The sequence below is a fragment of the Gopherus evgoodei genome, chromosome 13, assembly GCF_007399415.2.
Source record: "Gopherus evgoodei ecotype Sinaloan lineage chromosome 13, rGopEvg1_v1.p, whole genome shotgun sequence".
NCBI classification, from domain to species: domain Eukaryota; kingdom Metazoa; phylum Chordata; order Testudines; family Testudinidae; genus Gopherus; species Gopherus evgoodei.
In genome coordinates, this window is record NC_044334.1 from 22,627,695 (window position 1) to 22,653,408 (window position 25,714).

The window sequence follows — 25,714 nt, forward strand, 5'->3', positions numbered from 1 at the left end:
TCTTCCTGTTAGCTTGGGGACCAGTCTCCTCAGCTCCGGTGTTCTCATTGCCTTTAGCGTAGATGGAAGAAGAGACAGGACAACCCATGTGGCCTCTGTCCCCCGATTTTATATCCTCAGTCCATGTGCTTGGAGAACACAAGTCCAGGTATGTCTGGTGGGGATTGCTGAGGCACCAGGCAAGGTTGACCAATTCCCCAGGACTGGCCTTGTGCAAGTGAGTCCTTGCATTGTAACTCTCTTGCCAGACAATGGTTGTTCAACACCTGCCCGGGCATTGGTTATCTCCCTTGTCCTGGTCTCTGGGGATCTAATATCTGGACGATTCCCCAATTCACAACATATTTTAGTGATATCCATACAATACAACCTCATAACTTCATATGTACTAATGATATATATATTTAGATACAACAATGGCCTTCAGCAGATCATAGCCTTTCCCATGATACCTTATGTGGCATGCTTTATATGACATACCACAATTATACATTAAAGATGAATATTGGGTTTACAGGGTGCTCCCCCCAGAGGTTTTGAGTGTCAAACCAGGGTTGAGCAAAAGTGCTGTGTGGGAGAAGAAACAGTGGCAGTATGTGATGCTCTGTACCCTGGGGGGGAGGAGACACCCTACACACCCATGTTCATCTTTATAAAATAATTTTATGGTATCCAGTGCCAAGTTTGTCATGTTGGGTGTCTTTGGAAGGCTCATGATGCACTAAGCTTGATTGTGACAGTGATGTTATAGTAATTCTTATAGTAATGTTATAGTAAGTGTATAGGTTATAATTTTATGTACATAGTTATGAGGCTGAAAATGTATCCTCATGGCTTAAAGCAAGCCCATGCAAAAACTCTCCAAGAACAGAGAGGCGGTTCACACCTCGTCAGGGCATTGATGAGACAAGCCCAGCCCAAACTCACAGGAACAATGGACACTGGTTTAGGCAGCAATAAAATTATTGGTTAAACCATTGCGGGAATCATCCCCTTCCTTTAGGCAGTTTGGGACTGCAATGAGGTGATGCTCACCTGACTCTGAAGGTGGGGAGCAAAGCCAGGAGGGAAGAAAGGACACAATAAAAGGGAGAGACATTTTGCCATGTTTTTTCTCCCACCTACATCTACAGACACCACTGTCACCAAGTGACTGAACCACTGGTCAAAGGGGAGAGCCTGGCTGAAGAGCCAGCCTGTGGTGAGAAGCATCTAAGTTTGTAAGGACATTGAAAGTGTTAAAATCATCTTAGAATGCATTTTGCTTTTATTTAATTTGACCAAATCTGAACTTGTTATGCGTTGACTTATAATCACTTAAATCTACCTTTATAGTTAGTAAATCTGTTTGTTTATTCTACCTGAAAAAGTGCATTTGGTTTGCAGTGAGTCAGAGACTCTGCTTGGGAGAACAAGCTTGGTACATATCAATTTATTTGTTAAATTGACAAACGTATATAAGTTTGCAGCTTCCAGTGGGCATAACTGGACACTGCAAGATGGAGGTTCCTAGGGTGGTTTCTGGGACGGGAGATATTGGCTAGTGTAATTTGCTTGCAAGTAGCTGAGAGCAGCTTACATGCGAGAGGCTGTGCATGAACAGCCCAGGAGTGGAGGTTCTAACATCAGAGCAAGGTAAGTAAGGTTGGCTCACAGAGTCAAGGATTGGCATGGCCTAGCAGATCACTGGTCCAGACAACACCAGGGGGAACATCACACAGTGTTATAGTCTGTGAGGTTCAACTGAGGCATAACTTTTCCGAAAGACCTGCCTTAATAGCTTGAAATATAGCTGTTGTTGGCAATTTTTGGTAGTCTCTGTGGCAGCTGACTTTTTGCCTGAGTGAAAAACAGATAAGGTGAGGAAGGTTTTCTGGGAGTCTAGGTTCTTTCTTTCTTTCCTTTCCTCTGGGCTTTCTGAATTTCTTACTGGGTTTCTGTGGGGGTATTTCTGATATATTGGAGCAGGAATAAACATTGGTCTTGTCTTAAAGCTATGGTGGTTTAGTCTATGTTCCTGAGGAGCTTGTTTTCCTTTTCTGTGCTCTTTCTAATGAAATAATGAAAGTTGTATTAAATAGGTCAAATTGTAAATGACCCAGTATGATGTTAATACGATCATTTACATTGGGGTCTTTTTCCAATAGTCTCAACTTTTTTCCTTGCCTTCGTATTTTATAGGTCAATACAATTAGCTAATCAGCATAAAATACCCCAGAATGTTTCAGTATTTCTTCTTGTCTTTAAATTGGTAATAAAATTATGGAAAGTCAAAATGTGTGTAAATATCTTATTGCTTAATTATAACAGAGGTACGTTTACATTGACCTGATGGAGGAAAGTTTTCAGGGCATTTTGAGGGCTAGTGAAAACTCCCTTTAATCTGAAGAGTGCTCAGATTTTAGTGGCAAGTAAGATTGGCACATTTTCTTTAGTTTTGCGTAGTGGCAGAATCATAGCCAATGAAGTTAATCTGAGGTGTGATTATTGCTAGTTGAAAACTTTTCCCAATACCCTGCTGTGTTGATTTGAAATATAGTTAACACTAGCAATTTTTGACAGTCTCCTGTGAGACTGATATGGTTGTTGTAAAATCAGATTTTAATTGTGGGTGTTGGTTATTGATAAGCATATTTATAGTTTTTGAAGTGTATGTGAGTTTTGAGTGGTTGATGCTACTGTTTGTTGTTTTAATTGACAGGGTTTTTTTCTCTTATTTTTTTTCTACTCTTTCTATTGGGGAAAATCATTGCCTGTTACTAGTAAGTACTGCTGAATAACTGTGTGTTGGGAATGTTCTGTTTATTTAATCAGTAAATGTTTCTTGATCATTCAGTTTTTTGCCCCTCTCATAAGGAGCCCTGTAGTGAGTAGGGTTATGGTATAGCTTCCTAGTGCAGTACCCATAGGGCATTGTGGCAGGGGCAGCGAACTCTGGGTATGAATGTCTCCAGGCTGGGTGACCCTGAGTATTAATAGATACTCACTGCGGAGTGGAGGCTATTACTCTGTGTCCTCAGATCTTCTGCCACGGAGATTAGTGTTTCATAGTAATGGAGCAGAGCTACAACTCCATAGTATTGTCCCCGAGCACTCGGTCGGTGCATGGGGCTCTCCACTCTTCAGACCCCTCTGCACATACTCCAGGAGGTGGGAGCAGCCTTACCATCCACCTCTCAGGTTTTTCTTGAGCAGGTCCTGCAAGAGATGCTCCCCACCCACCCCTGACCCCAAGCCGTCTGGATCTTTTCATCTAGCCCCTGTCCTGGGAGCCTCCCTGGTTCCCTCCTCTCCATAATCCAAACCAGCTTCGCACCCTGCAGTTTGCTTCCAAACTGCACCAAGGGAACTTTACATGCTTGTGCTCCACGTTTCACTTCCTCACCCTCGTGTCCTGCTCCGATACCAAGTGATGGGAGTTTCTACCACCTATAGAGGCTGAGGAACCTCAGTGTGCCAGCCTCTATTTCACCCTGGTCCCACGCTCCATCAGGGATATCAGTTGGTGGCTCCTTCATGGAGCCGGGAGCACAGGCCTGTACCTAGCATGATTCACCGCCATCCCCAACCACTGTCCCTTTTGTGGCATGAGGGAGAAGCTGGTGCGTGCCTATCTGGAACCTCTGGAACCTCCTGTTGAGGTTATGGCTGCACTTTTCTGCACACCTTTTCATATTCGCACACCATTTCCATGTTGCCACGAAGTCGCGAGACCTCATCAACCTCCTCCTAGCACTGGCCAAAGTGGCCATCTACAACACAGGGAGGACGATGCTGGACGAGGGGGTGATCTGTGACTGTGGGGCCTATTTCCATTCCTCCCTCTCTACGGAAAAGGATAAATGGACACAAATCAGATATTAGGAATGGCAATATACAAAAACCTGTAGGAGAACACTTCAACCTCCCTGGCCACACTATAGCGGACCTTAAGGTGGCCATCCTGCAGCAAAAAAACTTCAGGACCAGACTTCAAAGAGAAACTGCTGAGCTTCAGTTCATCTGCAAATTTGACACCATCAGCTCAGGATTAAACAAAGACTGTGAATGGCTTGTCAACTACAAAACCAGTTTCTCCTCCCTTGGTTTTCACACCTCAAGTGCTAGAACAGGGCCTCATCCTCCCTGATTGAACTAACCTCATTATCTCTAGCTTGCTTGCATATATATATCTGCCCCTGGAAATTTCCACTATATGCATCTGACGAAGTGGGTATTCACCCATGAAAGCTCATGCTCCAAAACGTCTGTTAGTCTATAAGGTGCCACAGGATTCTTTGCTGCATTCCTCCCTTGTTTCACACATCCAGGCAGAGTTCCTTTGGGTGGCATCTGCTGGCTCCCTAGACAGCTTTGAGGAACAGTGGACTCTGTGCTCAGTGTTCTGTGCTCAGTGTTCCCCTCTGGATCCCTACTTCAGAATCTATGACCTTGAACTTGAGATACAGCCATCATTAACAATCTTTGATAGTCTCTCTGGAGGCTGGTTTTCTTGCCTGATTAAAAAAACTGATGAGGTGAAGATTTTTGTATAGGTTTCTACTTAGATTTGTCTCTTTTTCTCTTGGCTCTCTAAATTTCTCACTGGGGTTCTCCGTAGTGTTTCTGGTTTGTTGGGGGAGGAATAAATGCTGGCCCTTGTCTTAAATCTGTAGTGGTTTAGTCTGAGGAGCTCTGCTGCCTTCCTTTTCTGGTGCTCTGTGTGGTTTGGAGGGGCTTTTTCTCGAGAGCTGGGGAGTGCAGACTCTGTGAATTCTTAAAGCGAGTCCTGTGCTCACTCACTTGAAAGAGTACAACTGGCCCCTGAAGGTGAAAGGGCAGCCATATAATATTCCCTTCTTTCCAGTGAGAGGGAGACAGAGGAATGGGAGGTGAATCAAGCCACATGGTTAAAGCAGAGGTCCCAGCTGCCTGAGTTGTGAAGACCAAAAGTATAACTGAGTTACAAAAATAATTAGTAAATTTCCTGGAGGAAAAGTCCATCAAAGGCTATTAACCAAGATGGTCAAGGATGCACCCTATGCTGTGGGTGTCATTAAACCTTTGACTGAAGCTGGGACTGGATGGGATAGATCACAGTAAATTGCCCTGTTCTGTTCATTCCTTCTGAAGCATCTAGCACCAGCCTGTCTTAAGGCAGGATACTAAGCTAGAAGGACCATTTGTGTGACCCAGTATGGCCATTCTTATGAGCTATTCCCTTTAACTGGAAGCAAGTAGACGGTGGTAGAAGTCACTGGGAATAGCCAGGAGTGAGCAGGTGTGACGGGTGCAACCTGGGACTGACCACTGTGTCCCCTTAACTCTGGGTTGTCTTTCACAATGCCTTATTGGTGACAAGCAGCAACACCCCCACACCCCCAGTGCTTTACCACTGAGTATGACTGCATGTGGATCCCCATACCCATCTAGATTGCATGAATGCTCCCAGAGCCACTCATGAATCATACAGAGAAAGGAACTAGACTAATCCCCCCGGCTCCCAGCTTTGTATTTCAGGAATATACCATCTTGCACTGCTCAAGACTTTTCTTGAGCAATGCAAGTTTAATTGCTTCTCCACTTTGTCAATGGAAAGTAGATATACACCAGCCTTTGTAACCTGAGCAGATTTACCTAGTACTTCAGTCAAAACTCACCAGTAAGTGTTATAGAGGGCAAACAATTAATGAGTCCACCCTGCATAAGCTTTATACAGGCTAAAATTGATTTGGTGTTTGGACCCCATTGGAATTTGGGCATCTGAGTGTTAAAGACAGGAACACTTCTCAAGCTGCTTTCAATTAAGCCAACAGCTGTTGGGGGACATGGTTCAGACCTGGGTCTGGATTTGCAGCAGGCTAGCCGGTCTGTCTCAAACCAGGCAGGGCACTGAAGTCCCAAGATGCCAGGGCAGGAAAGCAGGGTCAGAAGTAGTCTTGGCACATCAGATGACAGTTCCCAAGGGGCTTTCTGTGATCCAACCAGTCACAAGTGCCTACCTGTTTCAACACTGCGCTGTGGCCCAGAAGTGGCCAGCAGTGGGTTCAGCTTCTAGGCAGGGGGGCCACGGGGCTCTGGGGACTTCCCCTGCCCAAATTACTGGTGCTATACTCCCATTGGCTGGGAACTGATGGGGCACTTGCGCACCTCTGCCTATGAGTCGGACCTGCTGCTGGCTGCTTCCAGGGCACAGCATGCTCTGTGGTGCCATGACAGGCAGGAAGCCTGCCTCTGGACCCTGGCTGTGCTGCTGACTGGGAGCCACCAGATGTAAGTCTGTGCCCCAACCCCGTGCCCCAGCCCTGAGCCACTCCAACCCACAACCCCTTTCTGCACCCAAACTGTTCACACATGAGCTCTGATCCTCTCCTGCACCCCAACACACTGCCCCAGCCCTAAGCCCCCCAAACCCAGAACCCCTTCCTGAACCCCAAATCCATCATCTTCAGCCATGCCCCCAAGCCTGTGCCCCAGGCAAGAGCCCTGACCCCCCCAATGCATCCTAGCCCCCTGTCCCAGACCAGAGCCCCCTCCCACACCCTGAATCCCTCATTCCCAGCCCCACCTTGCAGCCCTCACCCGAATCAGTACCACACCCCAAACCCCTCATCCTCAGCTCCTTTGGCTCATGAGCATCAATAATCTTCTACAAAATGTAAAACCACTGGTTTAGTCCATGTTCCTGAAATGCTTGTTTTTCCTTTTCTGGTGCTCTTTCTAATGAAAGTCTGAACGATCCAGTATGATGATAATTTGATAATTTACATTTTTTTCCTCCCCTCGGCATTTTATAGGGTCAATACAATTAGCTAATTAGCATAAAATATCCCAGAATGCTTCAGTATCTCTTCTTGTCTTGAATTTGGTAATAAAATTAGTGACAGTCAAAGTCTGTGTAATATCTTATTGCTTAATTATAATAGAGGTAGGTTTACATTAACCTGCCGGAGAAAAGTTTCCGGGGCACATTGAGGGCTTGTGAAAACTCCCTTTAACCTGAAGAATGATCAGATTTTAGTGGTTTGTAAAATTGGCATAGTTTCTGTAGCTTTGCGCAGTGGCAGTATCGTAGCTAATGAGGTTAATCCGAGGCGCGATTATTGCTAGTTGAAAACTTTTCCCAATACCCCGCCATGACGACTTGAAATATAGTCGGCATTGGCAATTTTTGACAGTCTCTTGCGAGACTGATACTGTTGTTACAAAATCAGAATTTATTTTTCGGTGCTCGTTGTTGCTAGGTTTTTAAGTGTATTTGGGTTTTGAGTGTCGCTCATGGCAGGTGATGGATGTTATTTAACTAGCTGAGTGTTTTTCTGCTGTTTCCTTTACAGTAAATCGTGATCTGTATTGCGTGAAGGGAATGTTTTGCTTAACCAACAAACATTTCTTGATCATTCAGTTTTTAGCTTCTTTCGCAGGTATCGCTGCCTCATACGAGTCCTGTAAGGTATGGGCTTCCCAGTGCAGTACCCCCGGGGCTGTAACCTCCAGGTATGAATGTCTTCGGGCCGGGTGACCCCGACTATTCATCGTCGGGGAGCGGAGACTATTACTCTGAGTACTCGGGTCTTCCACGGCGCCGCGGGGATTAGTGTTTTATACAATACAGCAGAGCTACAACTTGTGATGCTCCCGCGCAGAAGGGTTGAGGGACCCCGGGGAAGAGATGGTGGCCCTCAGCGGCTCGTCCCCCGCCCCGGGTAACGGATGGGGGGGCCCCTCAGCGGCTCGTCCCCCGCCCCGGGTAACGGATGGGGGGGGCCCTCAGCGGCTCGTCCCCCGGCCCGGGTAACGGATGGGGGGGGCCCTCAGCGGCTCGTCCCCCGGCCCGGGTAACGGATGGGGGGGGCTCAGCGGCTCGTCGCCCGGCCCGGGTAACGGATGGGGGTGGGGGCTCAGCGGCTCGTTCCCCGGCCCGGGTTACGGATGCTGGGGACGCTCCGCAGCGGCTTGTCTCCCGGTCGGACGGAAGTGAGGCTGTTCGCTCAGGCTCGCACAGGCGCGCCGCTTTCCGCCGCTCCGCTGTCCCGCAGGCTGACAAGCCGGGAAGTGGCGGCTCCCATTTCCAGGCCGCCGCCATTTTCCCCGCCCCATTCCCCAGTGCCTCCCTCACTTGTTTCCCGCCTTCTCCCTCCTCTGAAGCGAAAGTACAGCGGTTGACTACGCCTCAGACAGGCTCGAGCTTGGTGACGTAAATGTCTATTTTGCATAGAGACTCCCAGAGGTCTCTGCGGCGATCTGATCGTTTTAAGTGGCATGAAGGCGCTGAACCCCTCAACCCTGCTGCATTTAGCTGGCACTGCTGGGTGCCTGAGAGAGTGTTCCTCAGAGGGGCTCGTACCCGACTTGCCGCCACTGCATACTAGCCTTCCCCCTAACCCGACAGATTATGGCCCGTCGAGGGGCTGCGGCGCCGACTGACTTAGTGTTAGCTTTGCGCAGTGGCAGTATCGTAGCCAATGAGGTTAATCCGAGGCGCGATTATTGCTAATTGAAAACTTTTCCCAATACCCCGCCATGACGACTTGAAATATAGTCGGCATTGGCAATTTTTGACAGTCTCTACGGAGACTGAATGTAATTGGTTAACAATAGATATAAATTAATTATTGTGTCTTTGTTATTCATGTACTTACTTCACGGGATTATTTGTGTGCTCTTTAGTTATTTTTAAATATGGTGTTTTTCTTGTTCCTACTTTGAATATTTTGTTTGAGCAGCTTTTGTGGGTTTTTGTATTGTTTTCTGTTTCTGTACTACTTTCATAAAGTCTTGTAAATTTTCAGGTGCATGAAGTTTGTTGCATCTCTAAGTGATAGGATGTGTATGTTTTATTACTTTTATTTTTTGCTGCTGTGTATTCGTGTTAATGAAACGTTTTAATGAATTGAGAGAAACGCTAACAATTTTAAATAAATCTCATTTTGTTTTTCCCCCAGTGAAAGGAGAATGTGGCCTGAAAATTAAAGGTGAGAGAGCAAAAAGGTATAAAGTAAAAGTAAAGACATTATATATGAAATAACAAGGAGTCCAGTGGCACTTTAAAGACTAACATATGTTGAAGGCTAATTTAGTCAGAGTGGATGTAGTCTACTCCCAATAATTGATGAGGTGTCAATATTGAGAGAGTTAAAATTGCTTTTGTAGTGTGCCAGCCTAGAGGAGCACTAGGGGATGAGAGCTGAGAAAATGTTGTTCTTAGGGTACGTCCAGACTACCCACCCTATCGGCGGGTAGCGATCGATTGATCGATCCCTGAATGCGCTCCCCGTTGACTCCAGAACTCCACCGGAGCGAGCGGCAGTAAGTAGCGGAGTCGACGGGGGAGCCACAGAAGTCGATCCCGTGCCATGAGGACGGGAGGTAAGTCGGAATAAGATACTTTGGCTTCAGCTATGGTATTCCCGTAGCTGAAGTTTCATATCTTACATCGACACCCACCCCCAGTGTAGACCAGGCCTAAGTCAGCCATAAAAATGTTGGCATACTGTGGGACCATGAGGGTACCCATAGCATTGCCACTGACTTGAAGGTATAGGTTGTCCCCAAATCTGAAATGGTTGTGGGTGAAGACAAAGTCACAAAGCTCATGAACAAATCTACACAGAAACACACTTAGAGTCCTGAGCAGGGATATTCTATGTGCTACCCAAGATCCATAAACATGGAAATCCTTGATACCCCATCATCTCAGGCATTGGCACTTATACAGCAGGCTTATCTGGCTATTTGGACTCTCTCCTCAGACCCTACGCTAACAGTACTCCTAGTGATCTTCGAGACACACACCACTGACATCCTGAGGAAACTACAATGCATTGGTGATCTTCCTGAAAACACCATCTTGGTGGTCACCATGGATGTAGGAACTCTTTACACCAATATTCCACATGAGGATGGACTACAAGTTGTCACAAACAGTATCTCTGATGTAGCCACAGCACACCTGGTGACAGCTTTGTGACTTGTCCTCACCCACAACCATGTCAGATTTCCCTCTCTTTGTATTCACACCTCCTCATAAATTATTGGGAGTGGACTACATCCACCCTGACCAAATTGGCCTTCAACATTGGCTCTCCACTTGTAAGGCAACTCCCTTCTCCTCATGTGCCAATATATATTTATGCCTGTATCTGTAATTTTCACTCCATGCAACTGAAGAAGTGGGTTTTTTACCTATGAAAGCTTATGCTCAAATAAATGTGTTAGTCTTTAAGGTGCCACTAGACTCCTCATTGTTTTTGTGGATACAGACTAACACAGCTACCTCTCTGATATATATGAAATAAAATCAGGAAGAGGCTAATACAGCCAGCAGGGAAAAGGCTGAGATTTCTTTTACCAGAGGATTGAGAATGAAGAATTGGAGGTGACACACAAGACCCTTCTGGAGAGTTCAGAGGTATTTCAATAGTTTCTAAAACTTGTTTTGAATATACCCATACCGCACCATATGATATCAAGCATTGTAATTATTTAGAGATATTAGTTAGAATTTACTCACTTATAAAAGTGATCCTAGATTTTTACCATGAAAGAATGAAAGTTGTATGATAGATCAAACTGTAAATGATCCAGTATAACATAAATTTGATAATTTACATTAGTGGTATTTTTCTAATTCAGTAGTCTAAGCTTTTTCCCTCGGCATTTTAAAGGGTCAATACAATTAGCTAATTAGCATAACATATCCCAGAATGCTTCAGTATCTTTTCTTGTCTTTAAATTGGTAATAAAATTTGGGAAAGTCAAAGTCTGTGTAAATATCTTATTGCTTAATTATAACAGAGATGAGTTTACATTGACCTGATGGAGGAAGGTTTTCAAGGCATTTTAAGTGCTAGTGAAAACTCCCTTTAACCGAAAGGAGTGATCAGATTTTAGTGGCTTGTAAGATTGAGAATTTTCTTTAGCTTTGCGCAGTGGCAGTATCGTAGCTAATGAGGTTAATCCGAGGCGTGATCATTGCTAGTTGAAAACTTTTCCCAATACCCTACCATGATGACTTGAAATATAGTTGCTATTGGCAATTTTTGACAGTCTCTTGTGAGACTGATATTGTTGTTATAAAATCAGACTTTAATTTGGAGTGTTTACTGTAGCTTGAATAGTAGGTTTTTTATTGTATGTAGGTTTTCAATACAGCTGATAATAGGTGATATATTGTTTTAACTAACAAGCTTTAGTTTTTTTTTATTTTATCTTCAAGTGTTTCTTGTTACCAGTAAGTGCTGCTGAAAAGCAAAACATAGGGAATGTTTTATTTAATCAGTAAATGTCTCTCACTTATAAAAGTGGTCTTAGATGTTTACCATGAAGAAGCCATATCCTTTTATCTTAGAAAAAGCAGTTGCTGAGTAAGTGGTTAGTTGAAACATCCTAATGGGCTAAATTCTGTGTTGCGGCTGCTACTGTTTTGAATGCATAGCTATTATGCAGACAGTGCCCATCTCACACCTTTCACATCATGATAGATTATCAGGTACTTACATCACATCACAGCCTTAGTTGCCATGGGTTGAATCCCTGTATTGAAGAGGGCATCTCCAATCCTTCATTTTGTGCAAACTGAGTGCAGTTTTCGAACTGTTGACTCATTGCCTATCTGACTCCCCTATCTCAAAGCTCAATTAACAAATTTATTCCTTATTTGCATGGCTAGGGATCCAGCACATTTGAGAGAAACAGATGGATGGTGTAAGTGGTTTGAGTAGAGAAGGGGGAACCTGGAGCCTCTTACTGCCAGATAGGGAGATTGAATGACAGGGGATGGATCACTTAATAAATTGCCCTGTTAGTAGGGCCAGGGTGGGGTAAGGAATCCTGCCTCTGTGCTGTACCTGCTCTAAGGAGAAACTGATGACTTTATGTCCCAGTGTTGCCCATCTGGTATCTTTCACCAGCAATGCAGTCATTTTCTTTAAGATATGGCTCCACTGCATAGTTAACTCAACTTACTCCTCTTGAGTTACAAAAACCTTCATAAATAACAGGAGTATTTGTGGCACCTTAGAGACTAACAAATTTATTTGAGTGTAAGCTTCATCGGACGCATAGAATGGAACATATAGTGAGTGTGTGTGTATATATATATATATATACACACACACAGAGAACATGAAAAGGTGGGAGTTGCCCAACCAACTCTAAGAGGCTAATTAATTAAGATGAACTGTTGTCAGCAGGAGAAAAAAACTTTTGTAGTGATAATCAAGATAGCCCATTTAAGACAGTTTGACAAGATACTTAACATGGAGGAAATAGATTCAATGTTTGTAATGGCTCAGCCATTCCCAGTCTCTATTTTGTAGTGATTAACACTACAAAAGTTTTTTTCTTCTGCTGACAACAGTTCATCTTAATTAATTAGCCTCTTAGAGTTGGTTGGGCTACTCCCACCTTCTCATGTTCTCTGTATGTACATATATCTCCTCACTATGTTTCATTCTATGCGTCCAATGAAGTGGGCTGTAGCCCACGAAAGCTTACACTCAAATAAATTTGTTCGTCTCTAAGGTGTCATAAGTACTCCTGTTATATTTGTGGATAGAGACTAATACGGCTGCTACTCAAAAACCTTCATGTCTGCCTCCAGTCAGATAGTAACATACTGGGAAGGTGTTCTCTGGCTTGCCATTCCAGTCAGACGAAGTTCTTTACCAGAGCTGGAGAACTGCATTTGTTAGCACTAGATACCACACACGAATGTGGGGATTGAATGACAAACTAGCACATATGAAGTGGGAATTGATGTCTGTTCCTGAACCAAAGAAGAAGTAGTTGGCAAGAATATTCATCTGAGGAGGCATTGTGAAAAGGCATTGGAGGACTAATAGCACCTAAATTAAGCTAGAGTGGGCCTACATTACCGACTGGTCTTGCTAACAGCTGATATCTTGTGCTCACTCATGTTTTAGCCTCTTCCAGTTAACTCAGGTTAAAAGCGCCAAAGCACTCAAGTGAGGCAGTTTTGTGTATGAGTGGGACTTGAATTAAGGAGACCACTTGAATCTATAACTTGAGCTAGCTTGCCATGAAGACAAGTCTTTAGAATTTTGATTTAAAAGCTGTTTTACTGGAAAACCATATCACCAGTGGTGATGGCCCTGCCATTTCTACTTCACCAGGCATTTCACAAAGAGTTCAATTCAGCAGCTAGAGCAAAGTCTGTTTCTTAAGGGCCCAATTCTGAGAGGTATTGAGGCTGATTAGTTTCAATGGGAGTTGCAAGCAATCAATAACACCCAGGATTGGGCCAATTCTGCATTTGCCTTTCATGTCTTGACACATACTTGTTCAGAATCAATGAGGCCCTGGACTGTTGGTTTAATGTTGTGCTAATTTGAACACTGAGATTTTAATAGGATGGCACTGGATGTAAATCAGCACAGAATTGGCCTTTAAAGCTAGTCCCTGGTGTCGCCTTCTTCTTTACTATAACCTATCTGAATCTCTAAATCCATGATGTAGTCTTTCCAGCACACATGGCCTAATTCTCCATGAGGTGGTTAGTGATACACCTCTACCCCAATATAACATGACCCAATATAACACACTTTCGGATATAATGCTGTAAAGCAGTGCTCCAGCGGGTGGGGCTGCGCGCTCTGGTGGATCAAAGCAGGCTTGATATAATGCAGTTTCACCTATAATGTGGTAAGATTTTTTGGCTCCCGAGGACAGCATTATATCAGGGTAGAGGGGTATAACCTTTATCAACAGCAGTCATTGTTGTACTATTAATTTGCACATGAGATCAATGCTCATCACTTCCAACCAAGAACTTAACAGGTTAGTTCAGCCTAGCCTACCTTAATGTGGATGATGCAGGAAAGATGCAGCTTCCTTTACCATATATGGCTTTTTTCACTAATCGCTTGACTATGTCCCTGGATTACTTTAGAAATTAAAAAATGCAGACAAGGCATCAATACAAATGCACTGCAGTTTATTTTTTTATTCACAGTAAGATACAGAACACAGCATACACCAAGAAAGATGCCTGTCACTCGTTCCTGGGAAGCAAGATGTAGATTCCAAGGAACCCGTGTGGCAGAACTGGGAGAGAAAGACATGATTCCTGTGAATAGAGGACTTCCAAATTACCAACTGCAACAATCCACAGTTGTGTGTATCTATGCCTGAGAACCACAGATCCCCAAGTCATCTCGCTATGTAATACTGCAATACACCAATAGTAACAACCTAGAGACAATAATAGACAGGGAGTCAGATTTGAGATAATAGCAACATGGCCAGACTACATGCACGTGGTGTTTAAAATGTCTGTTTTGTCACAGATTGCTGGGAGTTTCTTAACTCATGCCTATGAGACTTCATAGCAAAGCACACATGTATAAGTTTTATATATTAATCATATTGACATCACAATAGCCATGCAGCACTCTCTACGCTCCCTATGTCCTTTCCCAGCATATATGGGATGCAGCATAAACCTGGGATGAATTTCTGGAGGCTGCTGATTATTCTAAAGTCTCGGCCAGGAACAGGGAAAGGATAGTGCAGTGTCCCTTGACCTAATGATGATACTTCTTAGTAGGGGAAATAATGATATCTATTGGACTGTATTAGCCAGGAAACTGGGTGTGCCTGTGTTTGGAGAGTGAAAAAATAAAGCAAAGGGGATTTTTAGTAGTTGATCGCAAGGTCTCTGTGTTTTCTTTACAACAAACTGCAATCTCGCATGTGCACGCTACACTACAGGACATGCAGTGAGGCTTTAAAAACATACTCTGACTCATTAGGTTTAATTTTTAGGAAAAATGGTGCACAAGTGGTGTTGTCTGAGTTCCCTAGCACTTTGGCCTTTTCTACACTGCCAATTTTCAGGAAATCTCTCACCAGAGCCAATGACTGTTTTTAACCATCCTATCATCTGGAGTACAATAAGATAAGAGGACAGAGTGGTACAAATACTAGCTGTGACAGAAGTGGGGCTGCTTTGTAATCATTTGTGATCACTGTGTGGTTGATTTGGTTCAGATGTTTACTGTATGGCTATACTAGCTTAATTTAATAGGCGGTTGTAAGTAAAAGCAGTCAGGCCAGAAACAGTGGCTGAGGGTGAGTAAATACTTGGCGGCCCTTATGGGACAATGGCAGAGCCACTGGTTCTGAGGCATCTGACTCTGTCTCCAGCTGAGGCTACTGAACTGTTTTGGACAGGCAAGGCCCAGGCCTGGTAATCAACAAGAACAAAGGATCATCTGGCTGGATCATCACGGACTCCCTCCCTCTCTCAAGAGGGTAGTAGTTGGGGAGCTATTTGTGGAAACCAGACTGACACAGCTTCCTGCTAGGGTGTCTGAAGAAGGTAGATAGGCTACCATAAAGGGATGGTACATCATTAGGTAGGCTAGACATACATGTAAATTATTAAAACAACGAGGAGTCCTTGTGGCACCTTAGAGACTCACAAATTTATTTGGGCATAAGCTTTCGTGGACTATATAACCCACTTGGTTTATAATCCCTTCAGGTTGGGAGCTGGAGTTCCCAGGCCCACCACCAGGTGGCAGTGCCTTAGTGCAGTCTCAGCTGCCTCAATAGTCAGGTACTTCTAACAAGCCAGGTGCTGCCCAGCACTACAGAGGGGCATTGCATAATTCATGGGTCCACCTGGGGTTCAGCACCTTTGGACCTACCTCATGACGCAGCACGCCCCTGGCACCACCCCACAGTCGTGTCCACCTTGCTCCACACTGCAGCACAGCACCCCCGCATCAGGCCCCGGGCATGTGATGAAGCATCCAGTCACCATGCATCTTGCAGCATCCTGTGGCACAGCCCCCATGGGACTGTCCCGTGGCACTGCCTACCCCAACACTAGCCTCTGGTACAGTTCCCATGGGACCGTGTGTGGCACAGCCCCCGTGGGATTGTCCTGTGGCACAGATTCCATGACACCATCTTGTGGCATGGCCCCCTGTGGCACCATCCTGTGGCACAGCCTCCCTAACACCAGCCTGTGATAGAGCCTCCCATGGCACCATGCTGTGGTACAGCCCCCCGTGGCACCAGTCTGTGGCACAACCTCCTGTGGCACCATCCTGTGACACAGCCCCCCCCCCCGTGGTACCGTCCTGTGGCACAGCCCCCCGTGTCATGCTGCCTCCTACCCCCACCGCCCCCCGACGCCAGGCTGGGCTCAGCGCCTAGAACTGGCTCAGGACGGGAGCTGAAGTTCTCAGACCCACCACTCGGTGGCAGCGTCTCACTGGAACCACAGCGGCGCCCACGCGCCCGGCCGCTCGGGGAGCGCGCACGCCGTAGAGGTGGTGCGGGAGCGCGCCCGCGGGGCTGGCGGAAAAAGTTGCTGCGAGCGGAGCGCGGCGGCTGCGGGCCCGGCCGGACCATGGACGATCTGGGTGAGTGCGAGACCCGGGCACGGCCGCCGGGCAGCGACTATGGGCGATAAGCGCCCCTCCCCCCGGCCTCGCCCTGCACCCCCTTCTCCGGCCTCTGCACCCCCACCCTGAGCCCCCAGTCCTCCTCCGCCCCAGCCTGCACCCCCGGGCTCGCTCTGCACCCCCTTCCCCGGCCTCTGCACCCCCACCCTGAGCCCCCAGTCCTCCTCCGCCCCAGCCTGCACCCCCGGGCTCGCTCTGCACCCCCTTCCCCGGCCTCTGCACCCCCACCCTGAGCCCCCAGTCCTCCTCCGCCCCAGCCTGCACCCCCGGGCTCGCTCTGCACCCCCTTCCCCGGCCTCTGCACCCCCACCCTGAGCCCCCAGTCCTCCTCCGCCCCAGCCTGCACCCCCGGGCTCGCTCTGCACCCCTCAGCCCCCCCGCCTGCACCCCTTTGCCCCAGCCCCCACCCCTGGGTTCTGCCTGCACCCCCTCAGCCCCTTCCCCCGCCTGCACACCCCGCCCCCAGCCTCTGCATCCCCCAGCCTGAGCCCCCACATCTTCCTCCGCCCCCCGCTGCATCCCCAGCCCGCACCCCCTACCCTACCCCCTGGCCTCTCCTGGCACCCTCCCAGCGTGAACCCCCACATCCTCCTCTGCCCCCAGCCTGCACCCCCTTCCCTGGCCTCTGCACCCCCTAGCCTGAGCACCCACATCTTCCTCTGTCCCCAGCCTGCACCCCCAACCCCACCCCCTGGGCTCTCCCTGCATCCACACAGCATGAACCCCCATGTCCTCCTTCTCCCTCAGCCTGCACCCCCTTCCACGGCCTCTACACCCCCAAACCTGAACCCCCACATCCTCCTCTGCCTGCACCCCTGCCCCAGCCTGCACCCCCATCCCCGGGCTCTCCCTGAACCCCCTTAGATGCCTGCCTACACCCCCCTCTGCCCCCAGCCCGCAGCCCCTTCCTCGGCTTCTGCACCCCTTAGTCTGAGCCCCCACGTCCTCTGCTGCCCCCTGCCTGCATCCCCATCCCTACCCCCTGGGTTCTTCCTGCACCGCCCAACCTGAACCCCCACATCCTCCTCCGTCTCCAGCCTGTACCCCCTTCCCCGGGCTCTCCCTGCCCCCCTGCACCCCCAGCCCCAACCCCTTGGCCTCTCCCTGCACTCCCCAGCCTGAACCACCACGTCCTCCACCCCCAGCCTGGACCCCCATCCCCGGCCTCTCCCTGCACCCCTTCAGCCCCCCCATGCACCCCTCTACCTGCACCTCCTCAGCCCCTCCCCCTGCTTGCACACCCGTCTGCCCCAAGCCTGCACCCCATCCGGCCTGCTCCCTCCTCCCTGGCCTCTTCCTGTACTCTTTCACCTCTATCCTCACTCCTCCTATCTGCACCTCTGCCTCCAACCTGCACCCCTCTCCCTGGCCTCTCCCTGCACTCCCCAGCCTGAATCCCCACATCCCCATCTGCCCCCAGCCTGCACCCCCCTTTCCTGGCCTCTCCCTGCACCCCATCAGCCCCCCTGCCTTGCACCCCTCTCCCTGCTCTGCCCCCAGCCCGCACCCCTTCCCTTGCCTCTCCCTGCACCCCCTCAGTCCCTCCCCTGCCTGCACCCCCCTCCCCAGCCTTTCCCTGCACTCTCTCAGTCCCTCCCCCTGCCTGCACCCCCCCGCACTCCTCCCCGGCCTCTCCCTGCATCCCCCCATCTTGAACCCCCATGTCCCACTCTGCCCCCAGCCCGCAGCCCTCTCTGGTCTCTCCCTGCACCCTCTCAGCTCCTCCCCCCAGCCAGCACCCCCCCTGCATCCCTGCCCGGCCTCTCCCTGATCCCCCTCAGCTCCTCCTCCCCACCTGCATCCCCACACTTGCCTTCCAGCATGTATCCCTCAGCCCCTCCCACAAGCCCTTCCAGCCTGCACCCCTCACCTCCCTCCAGCCTCTGTCTGCATCCTCCTCGGCCCTTCTCTCCCAGCCCACACTCCTTCACCCTGTCCCCCTCCAGCCTGCACCCCTAACTGGTCTCTGCCTGCATTCCGTTCAGCCCCTCCCTACAGCCCTGTCAGCCCTCCCTCCCCAATCTGCACCCCCTGGTTGTACCTCCACCCCCTCTTCCTCAGATTGCATCCCCATTGCACATCCACATACCCCTGAGCCCCTTCCCCTCCAGCCTGCACCCCCAGTCCGTTCACAAAACACCCCTAACCTCTCATCCACCTCTGCTTGCATCCCTCACAGCCCAATCCACAAGTCCCCCTCAGCCCACACTCTTTCCTTTCCAGGCTGCACCCCCCAATCTCTTCAGCCCATGCCCCACCCTGTCACCTGCTTCTGCTTGTACCCCTCTCAGCCTACATCCCCTGCACTCCATACCTCAGCCCGCAACCCCAAGCCTGCCCCACCTCTGCCTATACCCCCTGCATCCCTCATGCACCTTCAAGTCTGCCTTCCTATGCAGCCCTTGATCTTGCATCCCGAAGACCCCCTTCAGCCTGCACCCCTCTCCCACATCCCTCAGCCTGCACCACCTTCATTTCTTCTACACGTGCTTATCTCTAAGCTTGTGCCCCCAGACCTGCAACCCCTCAGCCCCTCCCCCCGAACACACCTCCCTGAGCTTGCAGCCCCCCCATCTCCCACTTTCCTACACCCCAAATTGATTTGTAAACCTGCCTGTGCCTCCACCTCCCCTCTCCCCCCGTGTGTATCTCACTCCACTCTTTCTTAGCTTTTACCTGACCGCTGGCCTGTACCCTGTTTGTTCTTCCATTATCGTGCACCTTGTTTCCGATTGAACTGCCATAGCCTCCCCACCTTTCCCTTGTGCACATTTTAAACCACTCACGGTTTCCTCTATTTGTATCCTGACTAGGAGAATTGCACCTTTTACTGCTCTCTCCATCAGCAGTATTCTCTCCCCTGCCATTGCTATAGTGTCTGGCTTCTGTTTTTAAGCCTGGCTTGCATGTGTAAAGTGATCTCCTAGGAACCTTTGAGATGAAACTGACCGGCAGATTTTGCAATCACATTGCAACCATGATACAGTCATGTTCAGAATTCATTCCGGCGTCATGTCCTTTCTCTGCTGCTTCCTCAGGTGCAGAGCAATCTTATGAGCCATCCACAACTCCTCAGCAGAGGAGTGTGTCAAACAACTGGCTTCATGCGAAAGATCTGTAGAATCTCTGTTTACCTCCCACCCCTATCAGGGAAGGAAGATGGATCCCCCAAAATTCCCTAGTGTTCTGGGAGATGTTAGGGTGACCAAGTTCTGCTTATGAAACTGATTAAATCAAACACTGAGGTAGGGCTGCAATCCATTACTTCCATCATACCTTTAATAGAAACCAGACATTCACTTAAGATCTGCTCCAAGAAAATCACAGTTTTATTACTGAACTCAGAAGCTCGAATTACAGTGCTAGCTTCAAGCCGGCAGTAACACCTTCAGAAAAGACAGTCTAAACTGGCTTGGGATAATAATGTTGAGAAACAGTCAGTTGGCCAGTTGGTCTTTGGGAGGCAAGCTGCAATCCTAACATTCCTGGGGAGCAGCAATTCCCTTCTTAGTGAGCAAGCCCCCTCCCAGATGGAAGTGGTCAACAGTCTAGTTCAGGAGTAGGCAACCTATGGCACGCGTGCTGAAGGTGGCACATGAGCTGATTTTCAGTGACGTTCACACTGCCCGGGTTCTGGCCATCGGTCCAGGGGGCTCTGCATTATAACTTAATTTTAAATGAAGCTTCTTAAACATTTAAAAAACATTATTTACCTTACATACAGCAATAGTTTAGTAATATATTATAGACTTATTGAAAGAGAGCTTCTAAAAACATTAAAATGTATTATTGGCACACGAAACATGAAATTAGAGTGAATAAATGAAGACTCGGCACACCACTTCTGAAAGGTTGCTGACCTCTGGTCTAGTTAGATGTTGGAGAAGAACCTCCAATAGCAACAAGCTGATAGTTGTTTTGTAGGAGGAGGCAGTCTTAGGTTTTTTTGGTTTTCTTTCCCCTCATATCCCACAGCTTAGGCACCTTTCAGAGATGTCGTTTTGTTTGAGTGGCGTTTGGCTTCTAGTGCCAGGTTTTCAGTGTGTTCTTACTAGTAATGTATCCCTGGTGATTTATTGGCTTGCTGAAGAGCATCTTCATGGGTGAACACACAGATAATGTTTGTAGGACCATCTTAAAGCCTTCCCCACATGCTTATAAAGCCATAGGAGTTGAGCTGTGCCAGCTTCAGCTGTTACATTCCTTAAATTCAAAGTGCTCTGCCATCTGGCCAGATAGCATATTGCTTGCATCAATCATGGCTTTTTCTCTCCATCTAATGTATTCAGACAGTGGGAAGATTAAAGGTGAATTGCAGAAGTTTGAAAAATGGGGTTTGTGCTGTTTTTGGGGTGCATTACAATGTATAAAGAAGACCTGAAAGCTTATTTTTTGTTTTGCTTTTGTTTCTTATGTTAGAAATATCTGAAATTTCAAGTCAAGTCTTCTCTAGTGTTGCAGGAGGTGTTGGGTCTACATTGGGAATTTTTTCATACTTTGATTTAATTGATGCAGGCGTTTGAATTTAATTAAGATGTCCTTCCTCTCAAGAGTTCATTGGATGTTAGGAGTTAAATATGCTGGCATGAGCAGATACAAAACACATTTAAAAAAACAAGTGAATTAAAAATCCTTTTCTCTTTCAGCAGCTCATGTTTTGATCTTCTGCCATGTCATGTTTGTAACAGTTCTCCGTTTGTCTATAGAGTCTTTCAGGATAGACAAGGTCTGAATAGCTAAAGCGGAATCCTCTCTCCTCCTTAACAGCTTTTCATATCTATAGTATCCACCATAAAGAAGCAAACCTGCTACAAGCCGAGTTACTTTTCCTGTTGCAGATCATTGTCAACATGAAAGCTGCCTGCTCTTTAGAATTGTGTTAGTCTTTGGGAATATAGAGGAGAAGGGATAGTGTGTTGGATGGTGTGGGACAAATTAATGCTTGGTGTAACTCTACAGAAGTGAAGTTACATCATGGGTGAATTTGACTATATTACTGAAACTTTTGAACCTATTGAAAAAAATAGTGTGGAGAGGCTTTCATGCATTGAAGAGAAGGATCCAGAAGAATCTTACTTTCATGCTTCTTGTAAGTGGAGATCAGGAAAGGAGGATATCATGAAAGGTCTGGGTGAATGGACCTTTGTTGTTTTTAGGGGTTTGTTTAGAGCAGGTAAGTAAATGTTGCCGTTGCTTTTTCTCCAGTGTTGGAGAAATTTATCTTCCAACACACAGGCCATGCCACAAACTCTTTAAAAATGCTACAGATGAAACTTGTACATCACCGTGAATGAGCAGTCTGTGGTGCAACGCATTCTTTGTGTGAGCACTGTTTCACACTAGAGCAGCACATGGGGACAAAAGGGGCGTTTGCGCAGGTGAGAGATCTATTTAGATCTGTGTCCCTTCTTCTTTTGAAGAGATTGGTGCATATCATAGGTGGGTTCTTGGAAGTTGATTAGGAAGGTTGGTGACTGAGTTTCTCTTTCTGAAATGTCATAAACCAGTGTGGAAAAAGAAATTAATCTCTTAAAAAGAGGGAAATGTCTCTGTAGAATACCAGAGAAAGATGCAGCGTGATGTAAGCCAGGAAGGGATGGTCTGGGGATTCCCAGCATGATAACTGCCAAAGGCGTGTGTTTTGATTATGACTCTTTTAGATGACAAATTAGGATGTTGAATCATCAATGGTACTACAGCACCTACCCTGTCCGAACAGGTATCCCTGCGGCCTGCTCATTGGGATCTACCAGACCCACAATGAGGGGATGGGAAGAATGGAATCTGACTTATCTTCTTGTTTTATTTTGGATACCATGTTAGGCCTGCCACCTAAGGAGAGTAGCTTTAAATTTGCTTCTTGTTTTGTAGATTTCAGATGCAGCTTGTTGTGTGGCTTCCTCTGTTTCTTATGGTCTGAGGGAAGTGATCTGTGTGGTGATTGTCTTTAACCTCTTTAAAAGTATTAAATTTGCTATTCAGTTAAAAATCATGCTTTATAAACAAATTCTCTTACGTGTGGTACTGTTTTAAATTAATTGACTTTTAACTGTGTTGTGTATTTTGCATTTCAGTCAGTTTGGACAATAAAGTCCAATTTCACCTCTGTTAATTCTTAAGTTGCTAGCATAGACCAGGCCTATGTTGATATAACTACATCACTCAGGAGTGTGGAAAATCCACATAACTGTGCAAGGCACTAATTCCTGGTGTAGACAATGCTATGTTGGTGGAGGGCTTCTCCTGTCAACTAGCTACTGTCTCTCACAAGCTGACAGGAGAAGCCCACCTTACAGTGACGCAGCTGTGCTGCTGCAGCATTGAAAGTGTAGGCGAGCCCTTAGTCACTTTCTCTGTCTTCCTCATGGACTAGTACAAAATTGCAATATTTGAGTTTCAAGTGCTGAGGTGGTTATTTAAATCTTCATCAGCTGTTTTCTTTGAAATGACAGAAGCATGGAAACACTTCTGCAAAACCTCCGCTCAGCTTAGTTTAAAAAAAAGCACAGTCTTGGTAACTTGCACAAAAATGGTTCTGCTTTTAGAATCTTCTCTTTTGAAGTGAAAATTCCTGGTACTGTGCTGCTTCATTTTGATTGCAAAATCCAGCTAAAACAATTGTGGCTTCATTTAAAAGATTGGGATTTGTTCACCAGAGCTGGTAGAAGAGGTTTCATAAATAGGTTATGCTTTTGGTGTTTAATAAGTAATGAATTAATGGCAATATTCTGGCTGTGCATAAACATTAGAACTTTTTAACTGTTCAAATGTGTTTTGATTTTAGACACTTGGTGGTGGCAGGTTACTTATTTTGTCTGATGGTTAAGGTAAAGTGCTAGATTAAAAGATTCAGCTACATGAGATACAGTTTTTATTTTAAACTTTTTCTCTGTGGTAGCACATCTCTCCCATCCTCTTTTTAAAGGTTTATCCCTGCTCCATTGAAGTTAGAGGGAGTTTTGCCTTTGATTTTCATGGAAGCAGTATTTAGTCTTATGCACATGTTTACATCTGTGTTTTGTCTTCCCTGGTATGGGGAAGATTGCTGTGCTCTGCAGAGACATGCTGTCTCTTTCTCTCCCTCGGTGGGTGATGAGTCTGACTCACTTCCCTCAGGTTAGATGCCTTGCAGTTTGTAGAGCTGACCTGGTACTGGGTTGCTCTGACTGAATGTTTAGTGTGAAATTACTTCATTATGGTCTATACCCAGTAAAAGGTCTTGGTGGGAAACATTGGTGCAATAATTCAGCCTCTTGGCTCTCAGCTGGGTCAGGTTTCTGAGGGCTTGTCTACACTGGCAATTTACAGCGCTGCAACTGTCTCGCACAGGGGTGTGAAAAAACATCCCCCCCTCCCCGAGCAATGAAGTTTCAGCGCTGTAAAGCGCCAGTATAGACAGTACCCCAGTGCTGGGAGCTGCCCCCCTTACGGGGGTGGTTTTCTTTAGAGCTCTGGGAGAGCTGCGCTGCACCACAATTACACTAGGCACTTTAAAGTCCTGCCTGTGTAGACTAGCCCTGACTCTTTCCTGCTGCTGGGCAAAAAGACTCAAAACAGGACTGAGGCCAAGTCTATGCTACCACCTAAGTTGGCAAAACTTATGTTGCTCAGGGGTATGAAAAAAACACACCCCTGAGCAACGTACGTTTCGCTGGCATAAGTGGTACTGTGCACAGCACTGTGTCACGGGAGAGCTTTTCCCGCTGACATAGCCACTGCTGCTTATTGGGGGTGGTTTCATTATGTAGATGGGAGAGGTCTCTCCTGTTAGCATAGAGCGGCTATACGAGAGGTGCTGCTGTATTGGTACCTTTAAGTCTCTAGTGTCAACATAGCTTAGTATCCATCAAGGTAGGAATCTGACTTGTTTCAGCTTCTTAGCTGTACTGACCTTGGTAAAACAGAGGCTTTATTGTCTTGGGGGACTCAGACGGGGAATCCTCTGCCTTGAGCATTGTGTAATGCAAAAAAGGGCTCATTTTCTTGCTGGTATATTTCCATTGAAAGTCTGGACTCTGTGCTGTCTTTAGCCCCTTTGTCTCCAAATGGGAGAGGTCAACATAGCCAAATGTCCAGCTGCCCTCCTGTCTGAAATGAATCCTCTGCCCCAGTCTCCTCCAGCTGTTAGAGAAACTAATGGGTAACCTCCCTTACACCTTATTATCCACTGGCTCTATCTCTCCCTCTCAATCCTTCCCTACTTATTGGTCCCTGTTTTTCAGTTTTCCTGGGGAAATACTTTCCACCTCTCCAGGCCCTCTCTTCCTCATCCCTCTTTTATATTTATAATAAGTACAACTCATAGGAAAAAGACTGCTTTATTGCTGGAGAACATGACCTCTAGTTTAATACTTTATCTGGGGATCTTGGCATTTCACAAAGAATAATACAATTAGCCTCACACTCCCTTTGAGATAGGTCAGTATTATCCCCATTCCTTATATAAGGACATTTGCATTAGTGTAATTACATCAGTGTAGTTTTTCACTAGAGTTTTGCATTGGTATAGGGCAGGCACTGCCTGATTACAAATGGGTCTTACACTGGTGCAGCTTAATCTGGCTACTTATCTTTATGCAGGTGCTGTGCCGTGTGTGTGCATTAAGGATTTATACTTGTGCAAATTGCCTTCATGTAGGCAGAGATGGAGAAACTGAGGTAGAGGGATGGTCGCTGACTTGACCAAGGTCAGATGACAAATCTCTGGCAGAACAAGAAATAAAATACATGAGTTGACTCCCCTCGCCTGTTTCTCCTTTTGCTAATACAGTGATTTTGAAACTGTGGGTCGGAACCCCAAAGTGGGTCACAATCCCATTTTAATGGGATCTCTAGGGCTGGCTTTAGACTTGCTGGGGGCTGAGCCCCACCTCCTGGGGCTGAAGCCAAAGCCCAAGGGCTTCAGTCCTGGGTGGCAGGGCTCAGGTTACAGGCCCCTCCCTCAGGGGCTGGGAGCTTTGGCTTTGACCCCGCCCCCGGGGTACAGGGCAGTGGGGTTTTGGCTTTGGCCCCCCGTCCTGGGCTTGTGTAGTAATTTTTGTTGTCAGAGGAGGATTGCAGCGCAATGGAGTTTGAGAACCCCTGCGCTCATACTGATGAATACCAGGAATAACTCAGTTGTAGTCAATGACGTTACACTGGCATAAAAACAACGTGGATGAGAGGAGAATCAGGTCCCCAGTTCCGTGTTCTAGGCCTTAGACCACATACCCTCCCTTGTATTCTGGAGTTGATTTTGTGTCTATTTTTGCTTGCTCCATTTTGATGCTAGAGAGTTTGCATCATCCATTTCTGCA

At 47.0% G+C, this 25,714-nt stretch overlaps 1 protein-coding gene, 1 long non-coding RNA gene and 4 other non-coding genes across 12 annotated transcripts in view; all 6 read left to right on the forward strand.

The window, feature by feature from the left end:
* The first annotated feature begins 2,433 nt into the window (after window positions 1–2,433).
* LOC115661242 lies at window positions 2,434–2,574 on the forward strand. Its single transcript, XR_004003049.1, has one exon. It is a non-coding gene; the product is annotated as a U4 spliceosomal RNA (small nuclear RNA).
* Window positions 2,575–7,028: 4,454 nt separating this feature from the next.
* Window positions 7,029–7,169, forward strand: LOC115661238. The gene has a single exon (XR_004003046.1). It is a non-coding gene; the product is annotated as a U4 spliceosomal RNA (small nuclear RNA).
* A 771-nt stretch (window positions 7,170–7,940) lies between these two features.
* On the forward strand, window positions 7,941–14,629 carry LOC115661193. Of its 3 annotated transcripts, XR_004003033.1 has the most exons (4): window positions 7,941–8,562; window positions 8,925–8,954; window positions 10,284–10,390; window positions 13,955–14,629. It is a non-coding gene; the product is annotated as an uncharacterized LOC115661193 (long non-coding RNA). The 3 variants fall into 3 exon arrangements; XR_004003034.1 differs by having other exon boundaries at window positions 7,941–8,954; window positions 10,242–10,390; XR_004003032.1 differs by having other exon boundaries at window positions 7,943–8,954.
* On the forward strand, window positions 8,416–8,556 carry LOC115661236. Its single transcript, XR_004003044.1, has one exon. It is a non-coding gene; the product is annotated as a U4 spliceosomal RNA (small nuclear RNA).
* LOC115661240 lies at window positions 10,900–11,040 on the forward strand. The gene has a single exon (XR_004003048.1). It is a non-coding gene; the product is annotated as a U4 spliceosomal RNA (small nuclear RNA).
* A 1,672-nt stretch (window positions 14,630–16,301) lies between the features above and the next one.
* The window catches only part of PXN (paxillin), a 69,260-nt gene continuing 59,847 nt past the window's right edge, over window positions 16,302–25,714 (forward strand). For all 5 annotated transcript variants that reach the window (XM_030582628.1, XM_030582632.1, XM_030582629.1 and 2 more), the window contains exon 1: window positions 16,302–16,376. In XM_030582628.1, coding sequence (XP_030438488.1) covers window positions 16,364–16,376 — 13 coding nt within the window. In that variant the 5' untranslated portion in view covers window positions 16,302–16,363. The remainder of the gene's footprint in view (window positions 16,377–25,714) is intronic.